The sequence below is a fragment of the Oncorhynchus mykiss genome, chromosome 28, assembly GCF_013265735.2.
Source record: "Oncorhynchus mykiss isolate Arlee chromosome 28, USDA_OmykA_1.1, whole genome shotgun sequence".
NCBI classification, from domain to species: Eukaryota; Metazoa; Chordata; class Actinopteri; order Salmoniformes; family Salmonidae; genus Oncorhynchus; species Oncorhynchus mykiss.
In genome coordinates, this window is record NC_048592.1 from 40574496 (window position 1) to 40597259 (window position 22764).

The window sequence follows — 22764 nt, forward strand, 5'->3', positions numbered from 1 at the left end:
ATAGGATTCTTATAATATGTATTAACTATAGTACACAACATCATATTGGGAATAAACCTCTTAACAATGATTAAGATGTGAGGAATCCAAATAAAATGATCAAATGACACATCAAGTCCACCCCACCAACCAGTATACAGTATCAGTCCACCCCGCCAACCAGTATACAGTATCAGTCCACCCCACCAACCAGTATACAGTATCAGTCCACCCCGCCAACCAGTATACAGTATCAGTCCACCCCGCCAACCAGTATACAGTATCAGTCCACCCCGCCAACCAGTATACAGTATCAGTCCACCCCGCCAACCAGTATACAGTATCAGTCCACCCCACCAACCAGTATACAGTATCAGTCCACCCCGCCAACCAGTATACAGTATCAGTCCACCCCGCCAACCAGTATACAGTATCAGTCCACCCCGCCAACCAGTATACAGTATCAGTCCACCCCACCAACCAGTATACAGTATCAGTCCACCCCACCAACCAGTATACAGTATCAGTCCACCCCACCAACCAGTATACAGTATCAGTCCACCCCACCAACCAGTATACAGTATCAGTCCACCCCACCACCCCACCAACCAGTATACAGTATCAGTCCACCCCACCAACCAGTATACAGTATCAGTCCACCCCACCAACCAGTATACAGTATCAGTCCACCCCACCAACCAGTATACAGTATCAGTCCACCCCACCAACCAGTATACAGTATCAGTCCACCCCACCAACCAGTATACAGTATCAGTCCACCCCACCAACCAGTATACAGTATCAGTCCACCCCACCAACCAGTATACAGTATCAGTCCACCCCGCCAACCAGTATACAGTATCAGTCCACCCCGCCAACCAGTATACAGTATCAGTCCACCCCGCCAACCAGTATACAGTATCAGTCCACCCCGCCAACCAGTATACAGTATCAGTCCACCCCGCCAACCAGTATACAGTATCAGTCCACCCCACCAACCAGTATACAGTATCAGTCCACCCCACCAACCAGTATACAGTATCAGTCCACCCCACCAACCAGTATACAGTATCAGTTCACCCCACCAACCAGTATACAGTATCAGTCCACCCCACCAACCAGTATACATACAGCGTCAGTCCACCCCACCACCCCACCAACCAGTATACAGTATCAGTCCACCCCACCAACCAGTATACAGTATCAGTCCACACCACCACCCTACCAACCAGTATACAGTATCAGTCCACCCCACCAACCAGTATACAGTATCAGTCCACCCCACCAACCAGTATACAGTATCAGTCCACCCCACCAACCAGTATACAGTATCAGTTCACCCCACCAACCAGTATTCAGTATCAGTCCACCCCACCAACCAGTATACATACAGCGTCAGTCCACCCCACCACCCCACCAACCAGTATACAGTATCAGTCCACCCCACCAACCAGTATACAGTATCAGTCCACACCACCACCCTACCAACCAGTATACAGTATCAGTCCACCCCACCAACCAGTATACAGTATCAGTCCACCCCACCAACCAGTATACAGTATCAGTCCACCCCACCAACCAGTATACAGTATCAGTCCACACCACCACCCTACCAACCAGTATACAGTATCAGTCCACCCGAACAACCAGTATACAGTATCAGTCCACACCACCACCCCACCAACCAGTATACAGTATCAGTCCACCCCACCAACCAGTATACAGAATCAGTCCACCCCACCAACCAGTATACAGTATCAGTCCACCCCACCAACCAGTATACAGTATCAGTCCACCCCACCAACCAGTATATAGTATCAGTCCACCCCACCAACCAGTATACAGTATCAGTCCACCCCACCAACCAGTATACAGTATCAGTCCACCCCACCAACCAGTATACAGTATCAGACCACCCCACCAACCAGTATACAGTATCAGTCCACACCACCAACCAGTATACAGTATCAGTCCACACCACCACCCCACCAACCAGTATACAGTATCAGTCCACCCCAACAACCAGTATACAGTATCAGTCCACACCACCACCCAGTATACAGTATCAGTCCACACCACCACCCCAACAACCAGTATACAGTATCAGTCCACACCACCAACCAGTATACAGTATCAGTCCACCCCACCACCCCAACAACCAGTATACAGTATCAGTCCACACCACCACCCCACCAACCAGTATACAGTATCAGTCCACACCACCAACCAGTATACAGTATCAGTCCACCCCACCAACCAGTATACAGTATCAGTCCACACCACCAACCAGTATACAGTATCTGGCCACCCCACCAACCAGTATACAGTATCAGGCCACCCCACCAACCAGTATACAGTATCAGGCCACCCCACCAACCAGTATACAGTATCAGTCCACACCACCACCCCACCAACCAGTATACAGTATCAGTCCAACCTACCAACCAGTATACAGTATCAGTCCCCACCACCACCCTAACAACCAGTATCAGTCCACACCACCACCCAACAACCAGTATACAGTATCAGTCCACACCACCAACCAGTATACAGTATCAGTCCATCCTACCAACCAGTATACAGTATCAGTCCACATCACCACCCCAACAACCAGTAAGCAGTATCAGTCCCCACCACCACCCCAACAACCAGTATACAGTATCAGTCCACACCACCAACCAATATACAGTATCAGTCCACACCACCACCCCAACAACCAGTATACATACAGTATCAGTCCATACCACCACCCCTGGCCACTAGATGGTGCTGTTCTTGATATTACCAGGTTCTGACCACTAGATGGTGCTGTTCCTGATATTACCAGGTTCTGACCACTAGATGGTGTGTTCCTGATATTACCAGGTTCTGACCACTAGATGGTGCTGTTTCTGATATTACCAGGTTCTGACCACTAGATGGTGTGTTCCTGAAATTACCAGGTTCTGACCACTAGATGGCGGTGTTCCTGCTGTTACTATAAACTGGTCGTTGGGGTAGGCTTGGTGTGGGGTTTGGGGGGTCCGTGGGTGGCTTTCGACCATTAATTTGGATTTCTCACATCTGAATCCTTGTTTGTTAGGAGGTTTGGTCCAAATCGGACATTGGGTACTATATATATTTTTTTAAATATTATATGAATCCTATAAAATTGAAATGGACAATTTGGGTGCAATCAATTAGCTCAATTTGTCAGACTTCCAAATTGTCTTTCAACTAAATAATGCACCAAACCCCCCAAAAAAATCCATTGAGCATCCTTGAGATGATTCTACAACTTGATTGGAGTCCACCTGTGGTAAATTCAATTGATTGGACATGATTTGGATTGATTGGACATGATTATATAAGGTCCCACAGTTGACAGTGCATGTCAGGGCAAAAACCAAGCCATGAGGTTGAAGGAGTTGTCTGTTGAGCGCCGAGATAGGATTGTGTCGAGACAGATCTGGGGAAGGGTACCAAAACATTTCTGCGGCATTGAAGGTCCCCAAGAACACAGTGGCCTCCGTAATTCTTAACTGCCTTGTTCAGGGGCAGAACGAAAGACTTACCTTGTCAGTTCAGGGATTCGATCCAGCAACCTTTGGGGCAAAAGTAGTGTACTACAGTATGGGGAATAGGGTGGGATTTGAGACATAGGGTTAGTGTGTTGTTTGACTGTGCTCCTATCCACAGAGCAAGCCTCCTGTTCCTGAGAAGTTAAAGAAGCCCATGTTGGCTGTTCCTCTCACGACCCAGAGGCCCAAGAGGAGCGCCTCTCCCTCTGCAGACAGACCCACCAGAGAGAGAGCCTTGGAACCACCAAGACTCTTCCTAGAGCTGGTCAGCTGGCCAAACTGACCAATCGGGGGAGAACGGCCTTGGTCAGGGAAGTGACCAAGAACCCGATGGTCACCCTGAAAGAGCTCCAGAGTTCCTCTGTGGAGATGGGAGAACTTTCCAGAAGGACAACCATCTCTGCAGCACTCCACCTTTATGGTAGAGTGGCCAGACGGAAGCCACTCCTCAGTAAAAAGGCACATGACAGCCCGCTTGGAGTTTGCCAAAAGGCACCTAAAGGACTCTTAGACCATGAGAAACAAGATTCTCTGGTCTGATGAAATCAAGATTGAACTCTTGGCCTGAATGCCAAGCGTCACGCCTGGAGGAAACCTGGCACCGTCTCTACAGTGAAGCATGGTGGTGGCAGCATCATGCTGTGGAGATGTTTTTCAGCTGCAGGGACTGGGAGACTAATCAGGATCAAGGGAAAGATGAACGGAACAAAGTACAGAGAGATCCTTGATTAAAACCTGCTCCAGCGCTCAGGACCTCAGACTGGGGAGAAGGTTCACCTCCCAACAGGACAACGAGCCTAAGCACACAACCAAGACAACGCAGTTGTGGCTTCGGGACAAGTCTCTGAATGTCCTTGAGTGGTCCAGCCAGAGCCTGACTTGAACCCGATCGAACATCTCTGCAGAGACCTGAAAATAGCTGTGCAGCAACGCTCCCCATTCAACCTGACAGAGATTGAGAGAATCTGCAGAGAAGAATGAGAGAAACTCCCCAAATGCAGGTGTGCCAAACTTGTACCATCATACCCAAGAAGACTCAAGGCAAAAGTCACTGCCAAAAGGTACTTCAACAAAGTACTGAGTAAAGGGTCTTAATTCTTATGCAATTGTCATATAAATAAATAATAAATAAATATTTTTTAGATACATTTGCAAAAGCTTCTAAAAACCTGTCTTTGTCATTATGGGGTATTGTGGGTAATCAATTTTAGAATAAGGCTGTAACGAAACAAAATGTGGAAGAAGTCAAGGGGTCTGAATATTTTCCGTATGCACTGTAACTCATCCAAAAGGCTTTGACTTCTCAAACACGGCAGAAAGCAAATTTATTTGATGCCCTGATTCCTTATTAATTTAGCCACCTACTGAGAAAACTAGCAAGTTAAACACAGTTCTCCATTTTTCATGCAGAAAAAAAGATCAAATTCAAAATAAATGTCACCGATCTAACATGCTTCTTGTAATTTCTGCTCGGGTTTAGACTAATTTTGAGCCTCTGTTGCACTTCTAAACTCAGATGAGAATTCACGAATGACCATTCTATCAGCAGCCGTCTCTCCGACTGGCGTTCTATCAGCAGCCGTCTCTCCGACTGGCGTTCTATCAGCAGCTGTCTCTCCGACTGGCGTTCTATCAGCAGCCGTCTCTCCGACTGGCGTTCTATCAGCAGCCGTCTCTCCGACTGGCGTTCTATCAGCAGCCGTCTCTCCGACTGGCGTTCTATCAGCAGCCGTCTCTCCGACTGGCGTTCTATCAGCAGCAGTCTCTCCGACTGGCTTTCTATCAGCAGCCGTCTCTCCGACTGGCTTTCTATCAGCAGCCGTCTCTATGACTGGCGTTCTATCAGCAGCCGTCTCTCCGACTGGCGTTCTATCAGCAGCCGTCTCTCCGACTGGCTTTCTATCAGCAGCCGTCTCTCCGACTGGTGTTCTATCAGCAGCCGTCTCTCTGACTGGTGTTCTATCAGCATCCGTCTCTATGACTGGCGTTCTATCAGCAGCCGTCTCTCCGACTGGCGTTCTATCAGCGGCCGTCTCTCCGACTGGCGTTCTATCAGCAGCCGTCTCTCCGACTGGCGTTCTATCAGCAGATATCTCTCCGACTGGCCATCTATCAGCAGACGTCTCACTGACTGGCGTTCTATCAGCAACCGTCTCTCCGACTGGCTTTCTATCAGCAGCCGTCTCACTGACTGGCGTTCTATCAGCAGATGTCTCTCTGACTGGCGTTCTATCAGCAGATGTCTCTCTGACTGGCGTTCTATCAGCAGATGTCTCTCTGACTGGCCATCTATCAGCAGATGTCTCTCTGACTGGCCATCTATCAGCAGACGTCTCACTGACTGGCGTTCTATCAGCAGACGTCTCACTGACTGGCGTTCTATCAGCAGACGTCTCTCTGACTGGCCATCTATCAGCAGCCGTCTCTCTGACTGGCCATCTATCAGCAGACGTCTCACTGACTGGCGTTCTATCAGCAGACGTCTCACTGACTGGCTTTCTATCAGAAACCGTCTCTCTGACTGGCCATCTATCAGCAGCCGTCTCTCTGACTGGCCATCTATCAGCAGCCGTCTCTCTGACTGGCGTTCTATCAGCAGACGTCTCTGACTTTTCTCTACTGTTCTGGGCGTAGCCAGCCTGCTTTTCTCTCTACTGTTCTGGGTGTAGCCAGCCTGCTTTTCTCTAATTTTCTGGGCATAGCCAACCTGCTTTTCTCTAATTTTTTGTGCATAGCCAGACTGCTTTTCTCTACTTTTCTGGGCGTAGCCAGCCTGCTTTTCTCTCTACTTTACTGGGTGTGGCCAGTCTATTTTTCTGGGTGTAGCCAGCCTACTATTTCTCTCTACTTTTCTGGGCGTAGCTAGCCTGCTTTTCTCTCTACTTTTCTGGGTGTAGCCAGCCTGCTTTTCTCTCTACTTTTCTGGGTGTAGCCAGCCTGCTTTTCTCTCTACTTTTCTGGGTGTAGCCAGCCTGCTTTTCTCTCTACTTTTCTGGGTGTAGCCAGCCTGCTTTTCTCTCTACTTTTCTGGGTGTAGCCAGCCTGCTTTTCTCTCTACTTTTCTGGGTGTAGCCAGCCTGCTTTTCTCTCTACTTTTCTGGGTGAAGCTAGCCTGCTTTTCTCTCTACTTTTCTGGGTGAAGCTAGCCTGCTTTTCTCTCTACTTTTCTGGGTGAAGCTGGCCTGATTTTCTCTCTACTTTTCTGGGTGTAGCCGGCCTGCTTTTCTCTCTACTTTTCTGGGTGTAGCCGGCCTGCTTTTCTCTCTACTTTTCTGGGCGTAAAATGCAAGATTAACTTTAAGCAAAACATTAGGAAATGTAGCTGGCTACATTCTTTCCATGATAGACATTAGAAATATGACGGCCATACATAATTTTGCAAAAAAATACTTTTTCATTGTATTTACTTGTGTGGCTGCCAGCCAAATAGCATCGGCACTTCTGCTATCTGATGAAAAGGAATCTTTTTTTTTTATGTTGAATGTGTTGCACTAATGTGTTTTCTATGAAGGAAAACTATAGTTGTACGTCCCTGATCACTCTATTGAAGCAAAATAACACTGACTTTCAATTTAAAACACCACCCCTGTCAACACACAGCTGGACTCCCCTGTTCCCACTTCCTCCCGTCGTGCAATTTACAAACAAACACGTGACAGGAACCACTGTCCTGGGGGAACTATGATACATTATGAAAAGTAAGAGGTGAAATGAAGAACGGATTCTGCTTCATCTCCCAACGTACTGCACAAGTTGACTGTAGGTATTTACTTTAAAAAAGTAGCAATTCTACAAATAATTTCTTGATTAAAAAATGAAATAGTTTCAAATGCTATAGAAAAACCATCCCGTGGCTATTCCCAAATACCCCGGATTACAGTATATACGGAATACCAGCGACCAAGCCTAATGGAGGGCCTGGAGCCTATCAAGGAGAGGAACTCAACTGGGCTCTCTGCTTAAATGTAGTTTAGGGCCGTACGTATCAAGCATCTCAGAGTAGGAGTGCTGGTCTACGATCAGTTTTGGCCATTTTTAATCAACATAGAGACATAGTCCTCCACTACTATGTTAAAACTGATTGGGCAATAAATAACTTATTCGTTAATAAGTCGATCAACTAGTTATAAACCCTTAACAACCCCCTTAAAAAGAGTGTTGTCCCATGCTTTAGTACTGTAATGAATAGCCTGTGATCCTTCCTATTTGCCTCCACATAGATTACCAGTGTAGTGAGTAAAACAGGGTTCTCAACATAGATTACCAGTGTAGTGAGTAAAACAGGGTTCTCCACATAGATTACCAGTGTAGTGAGTAAAACAGGGTTCTCCACATAGATTACCAGTGTAGTGAGTAAAACAGGGTTCTCCACATAGATTACCAGTGTAGTGAATAAAACAGGGTTCTCCACATAGATTACCAGTGTAGTGAGTAAAACAGGGTTCTCCACATAGATTACCAGTGTAGTGAGTAAAACAGGGTTCTCCACATAGATGACCAGTGTAGTGAGTAAAACAGGGTTCTCCACATAGATGACCAGTGTTGTGAGTAAAACAGGGTTCTCCACATAGATTACCAGTGGTGTGAGTAGAACAGGGTTCTCCACATAGATGACCAGTGTAGTGAGTAAAACAGGGTTCTGCTAGTGAGCTGAAAAGACACTCAAGAAGACGTCTCCAGTTAAGTCTTGTATTCTACGACTTCATGTTGATGTCTTTGATAAAAGCCACTGGCTTCTCTGAGTGGAAACTTTGGCCCTCTAGTAATGAAAACCACAGCCCCCCCCCCCATCTGAACAGTTACAGTCCAACCCCCCCCCCCATCTGAGCAGATACAGTCCAACCCCCCCCCCCCCCCATCTGAACAGTTACAGTCCAACCCCCCCCATCTGAACAGTTACAGTCCAACCCCCCCCCCATCTGAACAGTTACAGTCCAACCCCCCATCTGAACAGTTACAGTCCAACCCCCCCATCTGAACAGTTACAGTCCAACCCCCCCATCTGAACAGTTACAGTCCAACCCCCCCCCCCCCCCCATCTGAACAGTTACAGTCCAACCCCCCCCCCCCATCTGAACAGTTACAGTCCAACCCCCCCCATCTGAACAGTTACAGTCCAACCCCCCCCACCATCTGAACAGTTACAGTCCGACCCCCCCCCCCCCCCATCTGAACAGTTCAGCCGTTTCAGAGAGAGAGAGAGAAAGAGGAATAAGGTGGACACCCAGTGATTTATAAGGTCCTGATGAAGCCATCTTTCCCACACCACTGACACTGAGTAAAATACTGTATGGACATATAAAAGGCCCCTATGTATAAAGACTAGGGTGGATGGTTGGCCCCTATGTATAAAGACTAGGGTGGATGGTTGGCCCCTATGTATAAAGACTAGGGTGGATGGTTGGCCCCTATGTATAAAGACTAGGGTGGATGGTTGGCCCCTATGTATAAAGACTAGGGTGGATGGTTGGCCCCTATGTATAAAGACTAGGGTGGATGGTTGGCCCCTATGTATAAAGACTAGGGTGGATGGTTGGCCCCTATGTATAAAGACTAGGGTGGATGGTTGGCCCCTATGTATAAAGACTAGGGTGGATGGTTGGCCCCTATGTATAAAGACTAGGGTGGATGGTTGGCAAAAAAAGTATTTAGTCAACCACCAATTGTGCAAGTTCTCCCACTTAAAAAGATGAGAGGCCTGTAATTCATCATAGGTACACTTCAACTATGACAGACAAAATGAGAAGAAAAAAACCCAGAAAATCACATTGTAGGATTTTTAATGAATTTATTTGCAAATGATGGTGGAAAATAAGTATTTGGTCAATAACAAAAGTTTCTCAATACTTTGTTGTATACCCTTTGTTGGCAATGACAGAGGTCAAACGTTTTCTGTAAGTCTTCACAAGGTTTTCAAACACTGTTGCTGGTATTTTGGCCCATTCCTCCATGCAGATCTCCTCTAGAGCAGTGATGTTTTGGGGCTGTTGCTGGGCAACACGGACTTTCAACTCCCTCCAAAGATTTTCAATGGGGTTGAGATCTGGAGACTGCCTAAGCCACTCCAGGACCTTGAAATGCTTCTTACGAGGGCCACTCCTTCGTTGCCCGAGCGGTGAGTTTGGGATCATTATCATGCTGAAAGACCCAGCCACGTTTCATATTCAATGCCCTTGCTGATGGAAGGAGGTTTTCACTCAAAATCTCATGATACATGGCCCCATTCATTCTTTCCTTCACACGGATCAGTCGTCCTGGTCCCTTTGCAGAAAAACAGCCCCAAAGCATGATGTTTTGGCCTGGACATGTACTGGCTTAAGCAGGGGGACACGTCTGGCACTGCAGGATTTGAGTCCCTGGCGGCGTAGTGTGTTACTAATGGTAGGCTGTGTTACTTTGGTCCCAGCTCTCTGCAGGTCATTCACTAGGTCCCCCCGTGTGGTTCTGGGATTATTACTCACCGTTCTTGTGATCATTTTGACCCCACGGGGTGAGATCTTGCGTGGAGCCCCAGATCGAGGGAGATTATCAGTGGTCTTGTATGTCTTCCATTTCCTAATAATTGCTCCCACAGTTGATTTCTTCAAACCAAGCTGCTTACCTATTGCAGATTCAGTCTTCCCAGCCTGGTGCAGGTCTACAATTTTGTTTCTGGTGTCCTTTGACAGCTCTTTGGTCTTGGCCATAGTGGAGTTTGGAGTGTGACTGTTTGAGGTTGTGGACAGGTGTCTTTTATACTGATAACAAGTTCAAACAGGTGCCATTAATACAGGTAACAAGTGGAGGACAGAGGAGCCTCTTAAAGAAGTTACAGGTCTGTGAGAGCCAGAAATCGTGCTTGTTTGTAGGTGACCAAATACTTATTTTCCACCATAATTTGCAAATAAATTCATTAAAAATCCTACAATGTGATTTTCTGGATTTTTCATTTTTTTCATTTTGTCTGTCATAGTTGAAGTGTACCTATGATGAAAATTACAGGCCTCTCATCTTTTTAAGTGGGAGAACTTGCACAATTGGTGGCTGACAAAATACTTTTTTGCCCCACTGTATAAAGACTAGGGTAGTGTGGATAGTTGGCCCCTATGTATAAAGACTAGGGTAGTGTGGATGGTTGGCCCCTATGTATAAAGACTAGGGTAGTGTGGATGGTTGGCCCCTATGTATAAAGACTAGGGTAGTGTGGATGGTTGGCCCCTATGTATAAAGAGTAGGATTTGTGGATGGTTGGCCCCTATGTATAAAGACTAGGGTAGTGTGGATGGTTGACCCCTATGTATAAAGACTAGGGTAGTGTGGATGGTTTACCCCTATGTATAAAGACTAGGGTAGTGTGGATGGTTGACCCCTATGTATAAAGACTAGGGTAGTGTGGATGGTTTACCCCTATGTATAAAGACTAGGGTAGTGTAAGATGGATGGCCCCTATGTATAAAGACTAGGGTAGTGTGGATGGTTGGCCCCTATGTATAAAGACTATGGTAGTGTGGATGGTTTACCCCTATGTATAAAGACTAGGGTAGTGTGGATGGTTTACCCCTATGTTTAAAGACTAGGGTAGTGTAAGATGGATGGCCCCTATGTATAAAGACTAGGGTAGTGTGGATGGTTGACCCCTATGTATAAAGACTAGGGTAGTGTGGATGGTTTACCCCTATGTATAAAGACTAGGGTAGTGTGAATGGTTGACCCCTATGTATAAAGACTAGGGTAGTGTGGATGGTTTACCCCTATGTATAAAGACTAGGGTAGTGTGGATGGTTTACCCCTATGTTTAAAGACTAGGGTAGTGTGAATGGTTGACCCCTATGTATAAAGACTAGGGTAGTGTGGATGGTTGACCCCTATGTATAAAGACTAGGGTAGTGTGGATGAATGGCTACTATGTATAAAGACTAGGGTAGTGTGGATGGTTGGCCCCTATGTATAAAGACTAGGGTAGTGTGGATGGTTGGCCCCTATGTATAAAGACTAGGGTAGTGTGGATGGTTGGCTACTATGTATAAAGACTAGGGTAGTGTGGATGAATGGCTACTATGAATAAAGAGTAGGATAGTGTGGTGGATGGTTGAGAGAAACCAAAAGAATGGAATTGTTTGAATGAGGCAATATAAACCCCTATATGGATTTAAACCACTTGTCAGCAAACTGTTTAGATTTACTTTGAAAGAATCCCACTATTCTATGATCCGATGAAGCCACTTTTCCCACAGCACTGACACACTGGGTAACACATTGACATAGAGAAGGCCACGCTGTGTAAAGGCAATGGGTGGTGCAGACATGGAGATAGAATCTATAGAAAAGGCTTGTGTTACTCTGGCAATTTGAGGTACATTTACAATGGCTGCCAGTCCAACCATTATGCCATTATTGACTTGAATGGAGAGACCCATTCTATTGATGATATGTATATGGGTGCAGATGGCTAAGACCAGAGGAAGGAATCATTTTAAACTTCATGTGAATAAAAGCCAATACATTTTTTTTTTTAAACTGTGTACATCTTCTACATTTAAAGTGTTGGGCTTTAGCCACTGGTCAGCCAACTGTAGCATCCATATTTTACACTTCATATGTATGCTAGTGTGTGTGTGTGTGTGTGTGTGTGTGTGTGTGTGTGTGTGTGTGTGTGTGTGTGTGTGTGTGTGTGTGTGTGTGTGTGCGTGTGTGTGTGTTATGAAACTAAGATGCGTTACAATAACAACCCGATCATCATTAGTGTTACTGTAACTGCAATCAAATATGATGTCGCGTTCACGTGCTAGTCAGAACTAAGACATTTGCGACTTGCCAAATGATTGAACGCAGCACGTGTATAACACTACAACCAGTTAGAAAAATCGAACGTTTTAGAGTTTCCTAGTTCCAACTAGTAAGTGATCGCGACGTGAAAGATATAGACAGGACAAGGGTAAAACTGGGCAGACGTAGAGGATGAAGTAGGCTATGATATTCAACGTCCATCTTCAGTTCAGTCAAATGACGACTGCCGGGGATACCATTTAACGTGGAAAACGGGAGTGATATAAGCACACGCAGCACTGACCTCTCTAGCGACCTGAAATGCCGCAGTTCACGACAAAATGGAGATGGTTAAATAATCTTCAAATAATGTGCCAACCTACCCAGTAATAGCAGCCGATGTGTCTGTTTGTACTCCCGTTTGAGCTCCTTTAACGCCCTGTCAATGTTCTTGCTGATTTTCTTTGCCTCCCTCTCGGCCTCCTTCTCCTCCACCAGCAGTTTGTCCCAGTTTTTCTGTTTTTGGGTGCTGGTTGTTTTCTGCAGCAGCTGTATTCGTCGACTGCGGTCCTTGCCCGTTCCCTTGCCTACTCCGCCTCCGTTCTGTATGAGCACTACATCGGTGCCCGTGTTGTCTCTACCGCGGGGCTCCCTGGGCGGGAGCTTGACTGTGTCCCCATGGCGTACTTGGCTGCTACCGTCTCGGAGCGACGAGGTCTCGCCATAACCCCCTGTGTCCTCTTGACGAGTTCCCCCGGCTCGGCAAGGTACAGCTGGGTCTGGCGGCTGATCCGAGTCCGAGGTAGCGTTTGAAATAGACCCGCTCAGGTCCCCGAAGAGTCGGGGACGCAAACTGTAGCACAGCCCCATGTTGGTGTGGCCAATATTTTTCCTCTGCAAATGTGGTATTTCATCAATTTAAATGTACAAAAAAATCCACCTTCACGTACCAGGTCTAGCACGAGATCGTTACATTGGAGCTCCAATGATGTGATTAAATTCAATATTTGATCCGAAAAGGTGAATGAATTATGCTCCAACATTTGCTACATGTCATTTTGCATTTTTCACCAGTCAGCCTACGCTCCGTAGTTAGTGGATCACCTGATACCATACTGGACACTGCGGGTCCACCTTACCGTAAGTAAACCAAAAGCATAAGCAGTCGGAAAAAGTCAGCCATCCACTGTGCAATTGCACCAAATCTACTGGGCGCTTTTTTAGGGGAAAGACACAGAACGTCATATTCACTACAGTAAGGCCATTTCGAGAAAGAATGCTGGTCATGGATTTGGATTTCATTCGTAAAAAGACCACAGTGTCTGCATGCCCAGTAGTTATCAAATGTTATTGGTCACATACACATGGTTCGCAAGATGTCATCGCGAAATGATTGCGGCTTCTAACCTCAGCAAAAAAAAGAAACATCCTCTCATTTGTAAACTGCGTTTATTTTCAGCAAATTTAACATGTGTAAATATTTGTATGAACATAACAAGGTTCAACAACTGAGACATAAACTGAACAAGTTCCACAGACATGTGACTAACAGAAATGGAATAATGTGTCCCTGAACAAAGGGGGGGGGGGGTCAAAATCAAAAGTAACAGTCAGTATCTGGTGTGGCCACCAGCTGCATTAAGTACTGCAGTGCATCTCCTCCTCATGGACTGCACCAGATTTGCCAGTATTTGCTGTGAGATGTTACCCCACTCTTCCACCAAAGCACCTGCAAGTTCCTGGACATTTCTGGGGGGAAGGGCCCTAGCCCTCACCCTCCAATCCAATGGGTCCCAGATGTACTCAATGGGATTGAGATCCGGGCTCTTCGCTGGCCATGGCAGAACACTGACATTCCTGTCTTGCAGGAAATCACGCACAGAACAAGCAGTATGGCTGGGGCATTGTCATGCTGGAGGGTCATGTCAGGATGAGCCTGCAGGAAGGGTACCACATGAGGGAGGAGGATGTCTTCCCTGTAACGCACAGTGTTGAGATTGCCTGCAATGACAACAAGCTCAGTCCGATGACGCTGTGACACACCGCCCCAGACCATGATGGACCCTCCACCGCCCAAATCAATCCCGCTCCAGAGTACAGGCCTCGGTGTAATGCTCATTCCTTCAACGATAAACGCGAATTCGACCATCACCCCTGGTGAGACAAAACCGCGACTCGTCAGTGAAGAACACTTTTTGCCAGTCCTGTCTGGTCCAGCGACGGTGGGTTTGTGTCCATAGGTGACGTTGTTGCCGGTGATGTATGGTGAGGACCTACCATACAACAGGCCTACAAGCCCTCAGTCCAGCCTCTCTCAGCCTGTTACGGACAGTATGAGCACTGATGGAGGGATTGTGCGTTCCTGGTGTAACTCGGGCAGTTGTTGTTGCCATCCTGTACCTGTCCCGCAGGTGTGATGTTCGGATGTACCGATCCTGTGCAGTTGTTGCTACACGTGGTCTGCCACTGCGAGGACAATCAGCTGTCCATCCTGTCTCCCTGTAGTGCTGTCTTCGGCGTCTCACAGTACGGACATTGCAATTTATTGCCCTGGCCACATCTGCAGTCCTCATGCCTCCTTACAGCATGCCTGAAGCACGTTAACGCAGATGAGCAGGGACCTCATGCATCTTTCTTTTGGTGCTTTTCAGAGTCAGTAGAAAGGCATCTTTAGTGTCCTAAGTTTTCAGAACTGTGACCTTAATTGCCTACCATCTGTAAGCTGTTAGTGTCTTAACGACCGTTCCACAGGTGCATGTTCATTCATTGTTTATGGTTCATTGAACAAGCATGGGAAACAGTGTTTAAACCCTTTACAATGAAGATCTGTGAAGTTATTTGGATTTTTACAAATTATCTTTGAAAAACAGGGTCCTGAAAAAGGGACATTACTTAGATTTGTGTGTATTAGGTATTTGTTGTGGAATTGTTAGATATTGCTGCACAGTCAGAACTAAACTCATCAAAAAAAGAAAAGGAATGGATAAGAATATATACATTTAATTTACATTTAATACACATGAGATGAGTAATGACAGAGCGGCATAGGCTAAGATGCAATAGATGGTATAGAATACAGTATATACATATGAGATGAGCAATGACAGAGCGGCATAGGCTAAGATGCAATAGATGGTATAGAATACAGTATATACATATGAGATGAGTAATGCAAGATATGTAAACATTAAAGTAGCATTATTAAAGTGACTAGTGTTCCATTTATTAAAGTGGCCAATGATTTCAAGTCTGTATGTAGGCAGCAGCCTCTCTATGTTAGTGATGACTGTTTAACAGTCTGATGCCCTTGAGATAGAAGCTGTTTTTCAGTCTTCTGGATGGTAGCGGGGTGAACAGGCAGTGGCTCGGGTGGTTGTTGTCCTTGATTATCTCTTTGGCCTTCCTGTGACATCGGGTGCTGTAGGTGTCCTGGAGGGCAGGTAGTTTGCCCCCCTGGTGATGCGTTGTGCAGACCGCACCACCCTCTGGAGAGCCCTGCGGTTGTGGGCGGTGCATTTGCCATACCAGGTGGTGATGCTCTCAATTGTGCGTCTGTAAATGTTTGTGAGGGTTTTAGGTGACAAGCCAAATTTCTTCAGCCTCCTGAGGTCCTTCTTCACCACACTATCTGTGTGGGTGGACCATTTTCTGCTATGCCAGTAGTTGTGATGCTGTCTATAGATATAGGCCTAGGCATTGTGAAAGGCATGTTGTTGCTGATGGTCTTGTGTATCTGTTATGTCACCCTGTAGCCTTCTACTGTATAGTTCGCCATGCTGACTATCCCACGGCTGCCACCAGTGTAGCAGTTGGAGGAAAATCTACTGGGCCTGGGTGGTACTTGAACTAGCGGCCTGGTGGTTACAGTCAAGTGTGTAGCCTATCACCTGTGGGAAAACAGAAAGGAAAACACTGCTGCTCGCGCTCCCAGGTGATATTTATTTATAACAACGATTCGACCCTTAGGTCTTTGTCAGGGATCCAGGGGCAGTACCCAGTGACATCACTTCCACCCTTAGGTCTTCATCAGGGATCCAGGGGCAGTACCCTGTGACATCACTTCCACCCTTAGGTCTTCATCAGGGATCCAGGGGCAGTACCCAGCGACATCACTTCCACCCTTAGGTCTTTGTCAGGGATCCAGGGGCAGTACCCTGTGACATCACTTCCACCCTTAGGTCTTCATCAGGGATCCAGGGGCAGTACCCAGTGACATCACTTCCACCCTTAGGTCTTCATCAGGGATCCAGAGGCAGTACCCAGCGACATCACTTCCACCCTTAGGTCTTCATCAGGGATCCAGGGGCAGTACCCAGTGACATCACTTCCACCCTTAGGTCTTCATCAGGGATCCAGGGGCAGTACCCAGTGACATCACTTCCACCCTTAGGTCTTCATCAGGGATCCAGGGGCAGTACCCAGTGACATCACTTCCACCCTTAGGTCTTCATCAGGGATCCAGGGGCAGTACCCAGTGACATCACTTCCACCCTTAGGTCTTCATCAGGGATCCAGGGGCAGTACCCAGCGACATCACTTCCACCCTTAGGTCTTCATCAGGGATCCAGGGGCAGTACCCTGTGACATCACTTCCTAAAACATGTGTCACAGTTCCACAATATTACAATTCAATGTATCAAACACATATGATCATACACAGGGAATGTTATCAATATTTACAGTAATATACATACAATATTCAATTAGGATTAAAAAAAATAATAAATTAAACACAATTTGGACATATTGAAACTATGAAAACGGTTTTGAGTCAAACTCCTCGTTAAGGCCAAGAGGAGACAGTGTGTTGAGCCTGTGAGTCCAGAAAGATTCCCTTTGAAGAAGGGATGTCCCCTCCCCCCTGCACGACATCTTTAACATTTCTATTCCAATGTATCTCAGAGATACTCATAGGATGTCCAGCTGGTACAAAATGAGCAGCAACCTGATGTTTTGTCTCACCTGTCCGTATGTTGCTGCGGTGCTCACTGATCCGGATCTTAAGGCTTCTACGGGGTTTTCCCTTTGTAAGACAGACCACTAGGACGTTTCAACATGTAAATAACATTGGTGGACATGCAGGTAATTAGGCCCTTTGATCTTAAATCTTTGTCCTGTGGGGGGTTGTGGGTAAATTAGTTACATTTGTACGTGAAGCTGCATTGAGGACGTTGGCCACATTTGTAATTACCCTCCAGAACTTTGTCCACTAAAGTTTCCCTTTTCTCTGGTGAGTAATCAGATGTTACCACAATATTTTTCACGTTTAGGGGACTTTAAAAAAATTAATTAAAACGTGGGGGATATTTAAAAATGGGTTTCAATTGTGGGTCAGTATCAACAATGTACCAGTGCTTCCTGATACTGTTCTTAAATGCCTTCCCCAGTGGTGAGTATTGGGTAAAGCATGATGGGACACGTTCTGCACAGGCTTCCAACTGTGTTCCACCTTCAAAACGATCATTGGGCATGTTTTACCCAATTGTCTTTGTACCCCCTTTGCTTAAATCTTTGTGTTGAGGTCCGTGGTCTGTTTCTGATAAGAAGCATCAGATCTGCATATTCTTCTGATGAGACTGAATTGACTTATAGGGAGACTTTTAATAAGTGGACGTGGATGAAAGCTGTCACTTCTAAGGAGGGTTTTCCTGTCCGTAGGTTTCCTGTAGAGATCTGTAGAGAGGGAGGTTTTGTCCTTAACAAACCATCACATCATGAAAACTGATTTGTGATCGGTCATAGTTAATGGTGACGTGAAGGCGTTCATTCATAGAGTTTAGATAAGCATGGAATTCCAAAAAGGTCTTCCTGGCTGCCTGTATAGATCACGGAAATGTCATCCAAATATCTCAGAATTAGGAGAAGATTAGAGAGAGAAAAGGGTTAAGGATTCAGCACCACGTGTTTTTCATTCATTCCTAGATATTGATTAGCATAATTAGCGGCCATAGTGCTCCGCATCGCTGTCCCTTTTGGTCTGAAGGGAAAAGTCTCCTCTGTAGAGAAAATCTTTGGAGGTTAGTACCAGTTTAGCCAAGTCCACAATACACATTGGTGCTAGGAAGAGCATTAGGTGGATGTTCATTGAGGTAGAACATGAGGGCCTCTAGGCCACCCTGATGGGGGATGTTAGTATATAGACTGGTGACATCAAAAGTACACAGAATCTAATTTTCAGGTATATGGTCCACAGATTTCAAAAGATTAATAAAATCAAGAGTGTCTAGTATACGTGGGGACGGAGATCACCCAGGGTTTCACAAAATGGTCTACAAAAGTAGAGATATTCTCTGTCAGAGATCCGGACCTACTCACAATGGGCCTGCCTGTAGTATAGGTGGTGTCATGCTCTTGTGAATTTTGGGTAGAGCGTATATGACAGGTGTTTGGGCAGTCAACTTTCATAAACTTATATTCTGTTTTTGTCCTTTCCCCTTCATCGTTTTTTGGGGGACAATTTATCATGGATCAGAGACTTAAATTGATTAGTAGGGTCATTTTGGGAGTCTTTTGTAAAAATGCATCATCACTAAGTTGTCTCAGAATTGCCTTTTCATTGTCTGCTGCGTTTAGTATCACTGTTGCACCTCCTTTGTTGTCAGGTTTTGTAATGATACTGGAGTCCTTTTTCAGTTCCATAAGAGTGTTCTTCAGCTTTTTTAGCCTATCACCTGTGCCATAAAAGTCTGGGCCTCTTGAGAGAGGCAGTAGAACACTCACATGCAAGGCTTGAATGAGGTTGGGGTTAGTGTCTGGGGTTAGAGAAAAAGTTTGTGTGATATATGCAGACCTGCAATTTGTGAAGAATCTGTGCACCTGGAACTCACCCAAATTGAGAGGCAGTTTTGTACCACTAGATGGCGCTAATGTATTACAAAAAAGATGAAGGTGGGAAACATTTATTTACTTTATGTTTGCCTTGTTTACATTTATTTTAACGATGGTAACATATTCTTCCCAAACTAAGGGCTGTCCTCCTGATGCTTTCTCTCTTTAAAAGATGACTTTACCTTGTCTTTGAACTACAAGTCCCATAAAGCATTGTGTTTATCATTCTGACAGCATTCTCCAGTCTCCCCTCTATAGAGCCCCACAGTGGAGATTTCATAATGCCCATAAAACCTAGCGGTCAAACAGGGAAATTGTTCCAATCGTTTTTCCACAGTTCATTTTTCACATAGGTACATTTAGAAACACTTAAAATAAGGGCTGTGTTTTGTGTAGACTCACCCTGGCGTGACGTTTGGATCACCATGTCAATCAGACAAGGGGACTTATCAATATATTCATCTCTATTTACTCTGACTTGAAAAGGCTAATTAGCATCAACGTAGAAAGACATCATGCAAAACTACATATCCCTGCAAACACCTGTACGTCATCGCTAGCTGACACCTTTGCTAATGGTATTGTGTACATTTAAAACTTGCACAGGACAGTTCATAGAATTTTACATTTAAAGAAATGTTGCCAATATATTCATTACTACATTTAGCTAACATAGTTAATCCAGAGATTCTTACCGTTGCCTCGATTCGTCAGTCTCATCCAGATCCTAAATGGGATTTCTAGTTCTTTCTGATAGCCACATTAGCAGCTAATTAGCATTTTGGGGGTGGGGTATATACAGGTGAAAAATATTGATAAAAGTCACCTTTATTCTAGGGAGATTTACACAGTTATCAAAACGTCACACCAGGGTGAGCCTACACAAAACAAAGCCCTAATTTTCTAAAATTCCCTATGGGAAAAATGAATGGAACCCTTTCCCTGTTTGACCGCTAGGTGTTATGGGTATTATGACTCATACTGTGGTACTCTATGGTCCCCAGTTGCCAGAGATACTTTTGAGGAGATGGGAAACTCTGTTGAAGCCCATCTAGGTGATTCCTTGGAAAGGCGAGCACTCCTTCAAGAAGCGAATAGGAGTCAATTGGGCGCCAGCTCCAAAAAAACACAACATGAACATCGTCAAACAAAAAGTACAACATTACACATATTTTCCAAGATGTAAGATAATTAACTTGCGATCTGTAATATTCTATATATTTGCCACCTTGACATAACGTACTTTCGAGGAAAATAGGCACTTTTCTCGACTCATACGCTGATTTTTTAGAAGGGATTGCGTGACGATTTTCTTAGCAACCACGTGACGAGACATGACAACGTGAACGCGATTGGTCAAAAGTCTGCTGGGGTGGGGCGTTTAAACGTTCCGCCATTCTTTGTCCAATGGGATTTCTAATCTCCCCTTCCTGTAATATTTCTGCCGTTGCCAAGGACAACGGAAGCCGCTCCTGTACAATAAGGAAGTTATTGTTATTGTACTGTCTTCGCCGCTGCATTATTTTTATTTTTTTACAAAACAGAAACTCATCTTGCTTTATTCTTGGACTAATAAGGGGACAAAAACAAAATGTCTTTATTGGTAGGTATGCTAAGGTAATACCACAGTTTCTGAATGTTGCATGAGAACGGTGTTGTTTATGGTAGGCCAATTTAATGATGTGTGTTATTTATGTGTTTGTTTATCTTGTTAACTAGCCAACGCTAGCTAGCTAACAGGTCAGTAGTAGTTAAGGGTTGTTGCTTATTACGTAGGTATATTATGTATGCCCCCCTGACAATATTTATTTTACTTTCTCTCTGTTTGAGGGACTTTCTAATCTGGTAGGATGGAGAGTAGAGGTCTATATAGGATTAGAGAAATGTCTACGGCAGCCAATATATGTCAGAGAAAGAACAAGAACTCACTTGTTTATTCAACAACATTCAACACAGACAAGTCATTCATTTTGAAGTTGTCTGTTTTTAATGGCCAAATTGTGTGCAGGCTGGCCAGGGTTGTACCAAATGACTGTTGGTAGGCTGTATCCAGCGCTACAGGCTAGCCCAATCAGGACCTGTTTTCACCTGGAGTAATCAGTTAAAGCCTCTTTGCTGGTTTCCCCTGTAACCTCAAGGACCAGTTGCATAAAACATCTTCAGTTAATTTCCCCCTTAAAGTCAGTTGCACAACATTTTTTAAGGCGAATTTCTCCCTTAAAGTGAAAAATGTATCGGTGCCCATGAGGTCCCTTAAGTGTTTCATTCACTACCCACGCTGTAAAGTATAAACTAATAACCAGGAAGCAAGTACAGGGAGTGAATGTAATCAATTTAATTTAATAAACGAACATGTAACAAAACAAGAACCTCGAGTAGTGTACATACATGAAACATATAAACAGAAACAATAACGCCTGAGGAAAGAACCAAAGGGAGTGACAGATATATGGGAAGTAATCGAGTCCAGGTGAGTCTCATGAACGATGGGTCAAATCGTCGTACCGATTTATTACACAATTAATGTACTCGACAGCTCGGGGATTCGATCCGGCAACCACACGGCTAGCTGCCTGCCGCCCTAGGCATACCTAAAGCCGCTACTGCTTGTAATCATCGTAATTATCATTTTTCACTTGCTTTCTTCAAGTGTCAAATGTCATTTTTACACGTGATTTTTTCACTTGTCCAGTGTGTTTACAGGCGGGTTGAACACCTGTTATGGGCATTCCACACGCGTTCATTACACCTGTTCAGCCTAATGGGGAAGGAATGGCGTTTTTGGATAATCGCCAAAAAACAACTTATTTGGTAGCGAACGTCACTTTTTTTTTAAGCATTTATGAATTTTTTTAAAAAGGCACATAAAGACTTCATAATTCACAAAGGTATTTTTCCATTTTAATTAGCTATCCATCATTTTTCCTTGTCTAAAGTATCAAGTGCGTGTGTGTGTGTGTGTGTGTATATACACAAGTTATGACTCTTTCCATCCACCAGATGGCATTGTTTTGCGACAAGTTCCAACTTTTCCAAAACCCCATCTGTTTGATGAATACATTGAAGTAATAAATAACAAGTCACTATACTTTCCAAACCACAGAGGCTGGATTCAAATGTTTTCTAAAAAAGGAGGCAGGACCAGGGTGCACAACATTTGAGATAATTAAGCTTCTTTTGTGCATATGGAACATTTCTGGGATCTTTAATTTCAGCTCATGAAACAGGAGACCAACACTACGTCCATGTGAAAATGTGGTTCAAATTGAGACGTCACCGCTCAAGTTGGTAATCCAATGTTTTGAAAATAGCTGGCTGTCCATCTGCCCAATACATAACCTGTACAGATCTGATTATCTTAAGGATACCTCTGTACAGTTTCTTTTGTCATTGATAGGATGTACATGTATCCTACTTATTCCCTGACATTGTCCAAGTTCTGATTTCTCATTAATTCTCCCTTCCTCCTCCAATGAATTCCATATTACCCACTTCCTCACCAGACAGTAGCAACAAACTATTAGAAACGGCGCTAATTTCATTCATCAACATTTAAAAAAAAAGGGTAGTAGACATTTTCCCGATCATAGTCTAGCTCAAAACTAATGAAACTGTTTCAGCATGTAAAAAGTAACAGTACAAAAATAAAATG

At 44.9% G+C, this 22764-nt stretch overlaps 1 protein-coding gene across 1 annotated transcript in view; it reads right to left on the minus strand.

Moving 5' to 3' along the window:
- The window catches only part of LOC110508251 (guanine nucleotide-binding protein G(olf) subunit alpha), a 135617-nt gene extending 122180 nt beyond the window's left edge, over nt 1–13437 (minus strand). Inside the window, exon 1 of the mRNA XM_036966055.1 lies at nt 12668–13437. Coding sequence (XP_036821950.1) covers nt 12668–13154 — 487 coding nt within the window. The 5' untranslated portion in view covers nt 13155–13437. The remainder of the gene's footprint in view (nt 1–12667) is intronic.
- Between the last annotated feature and the right edge of the window lie 9327 nt (nt 13438–22764).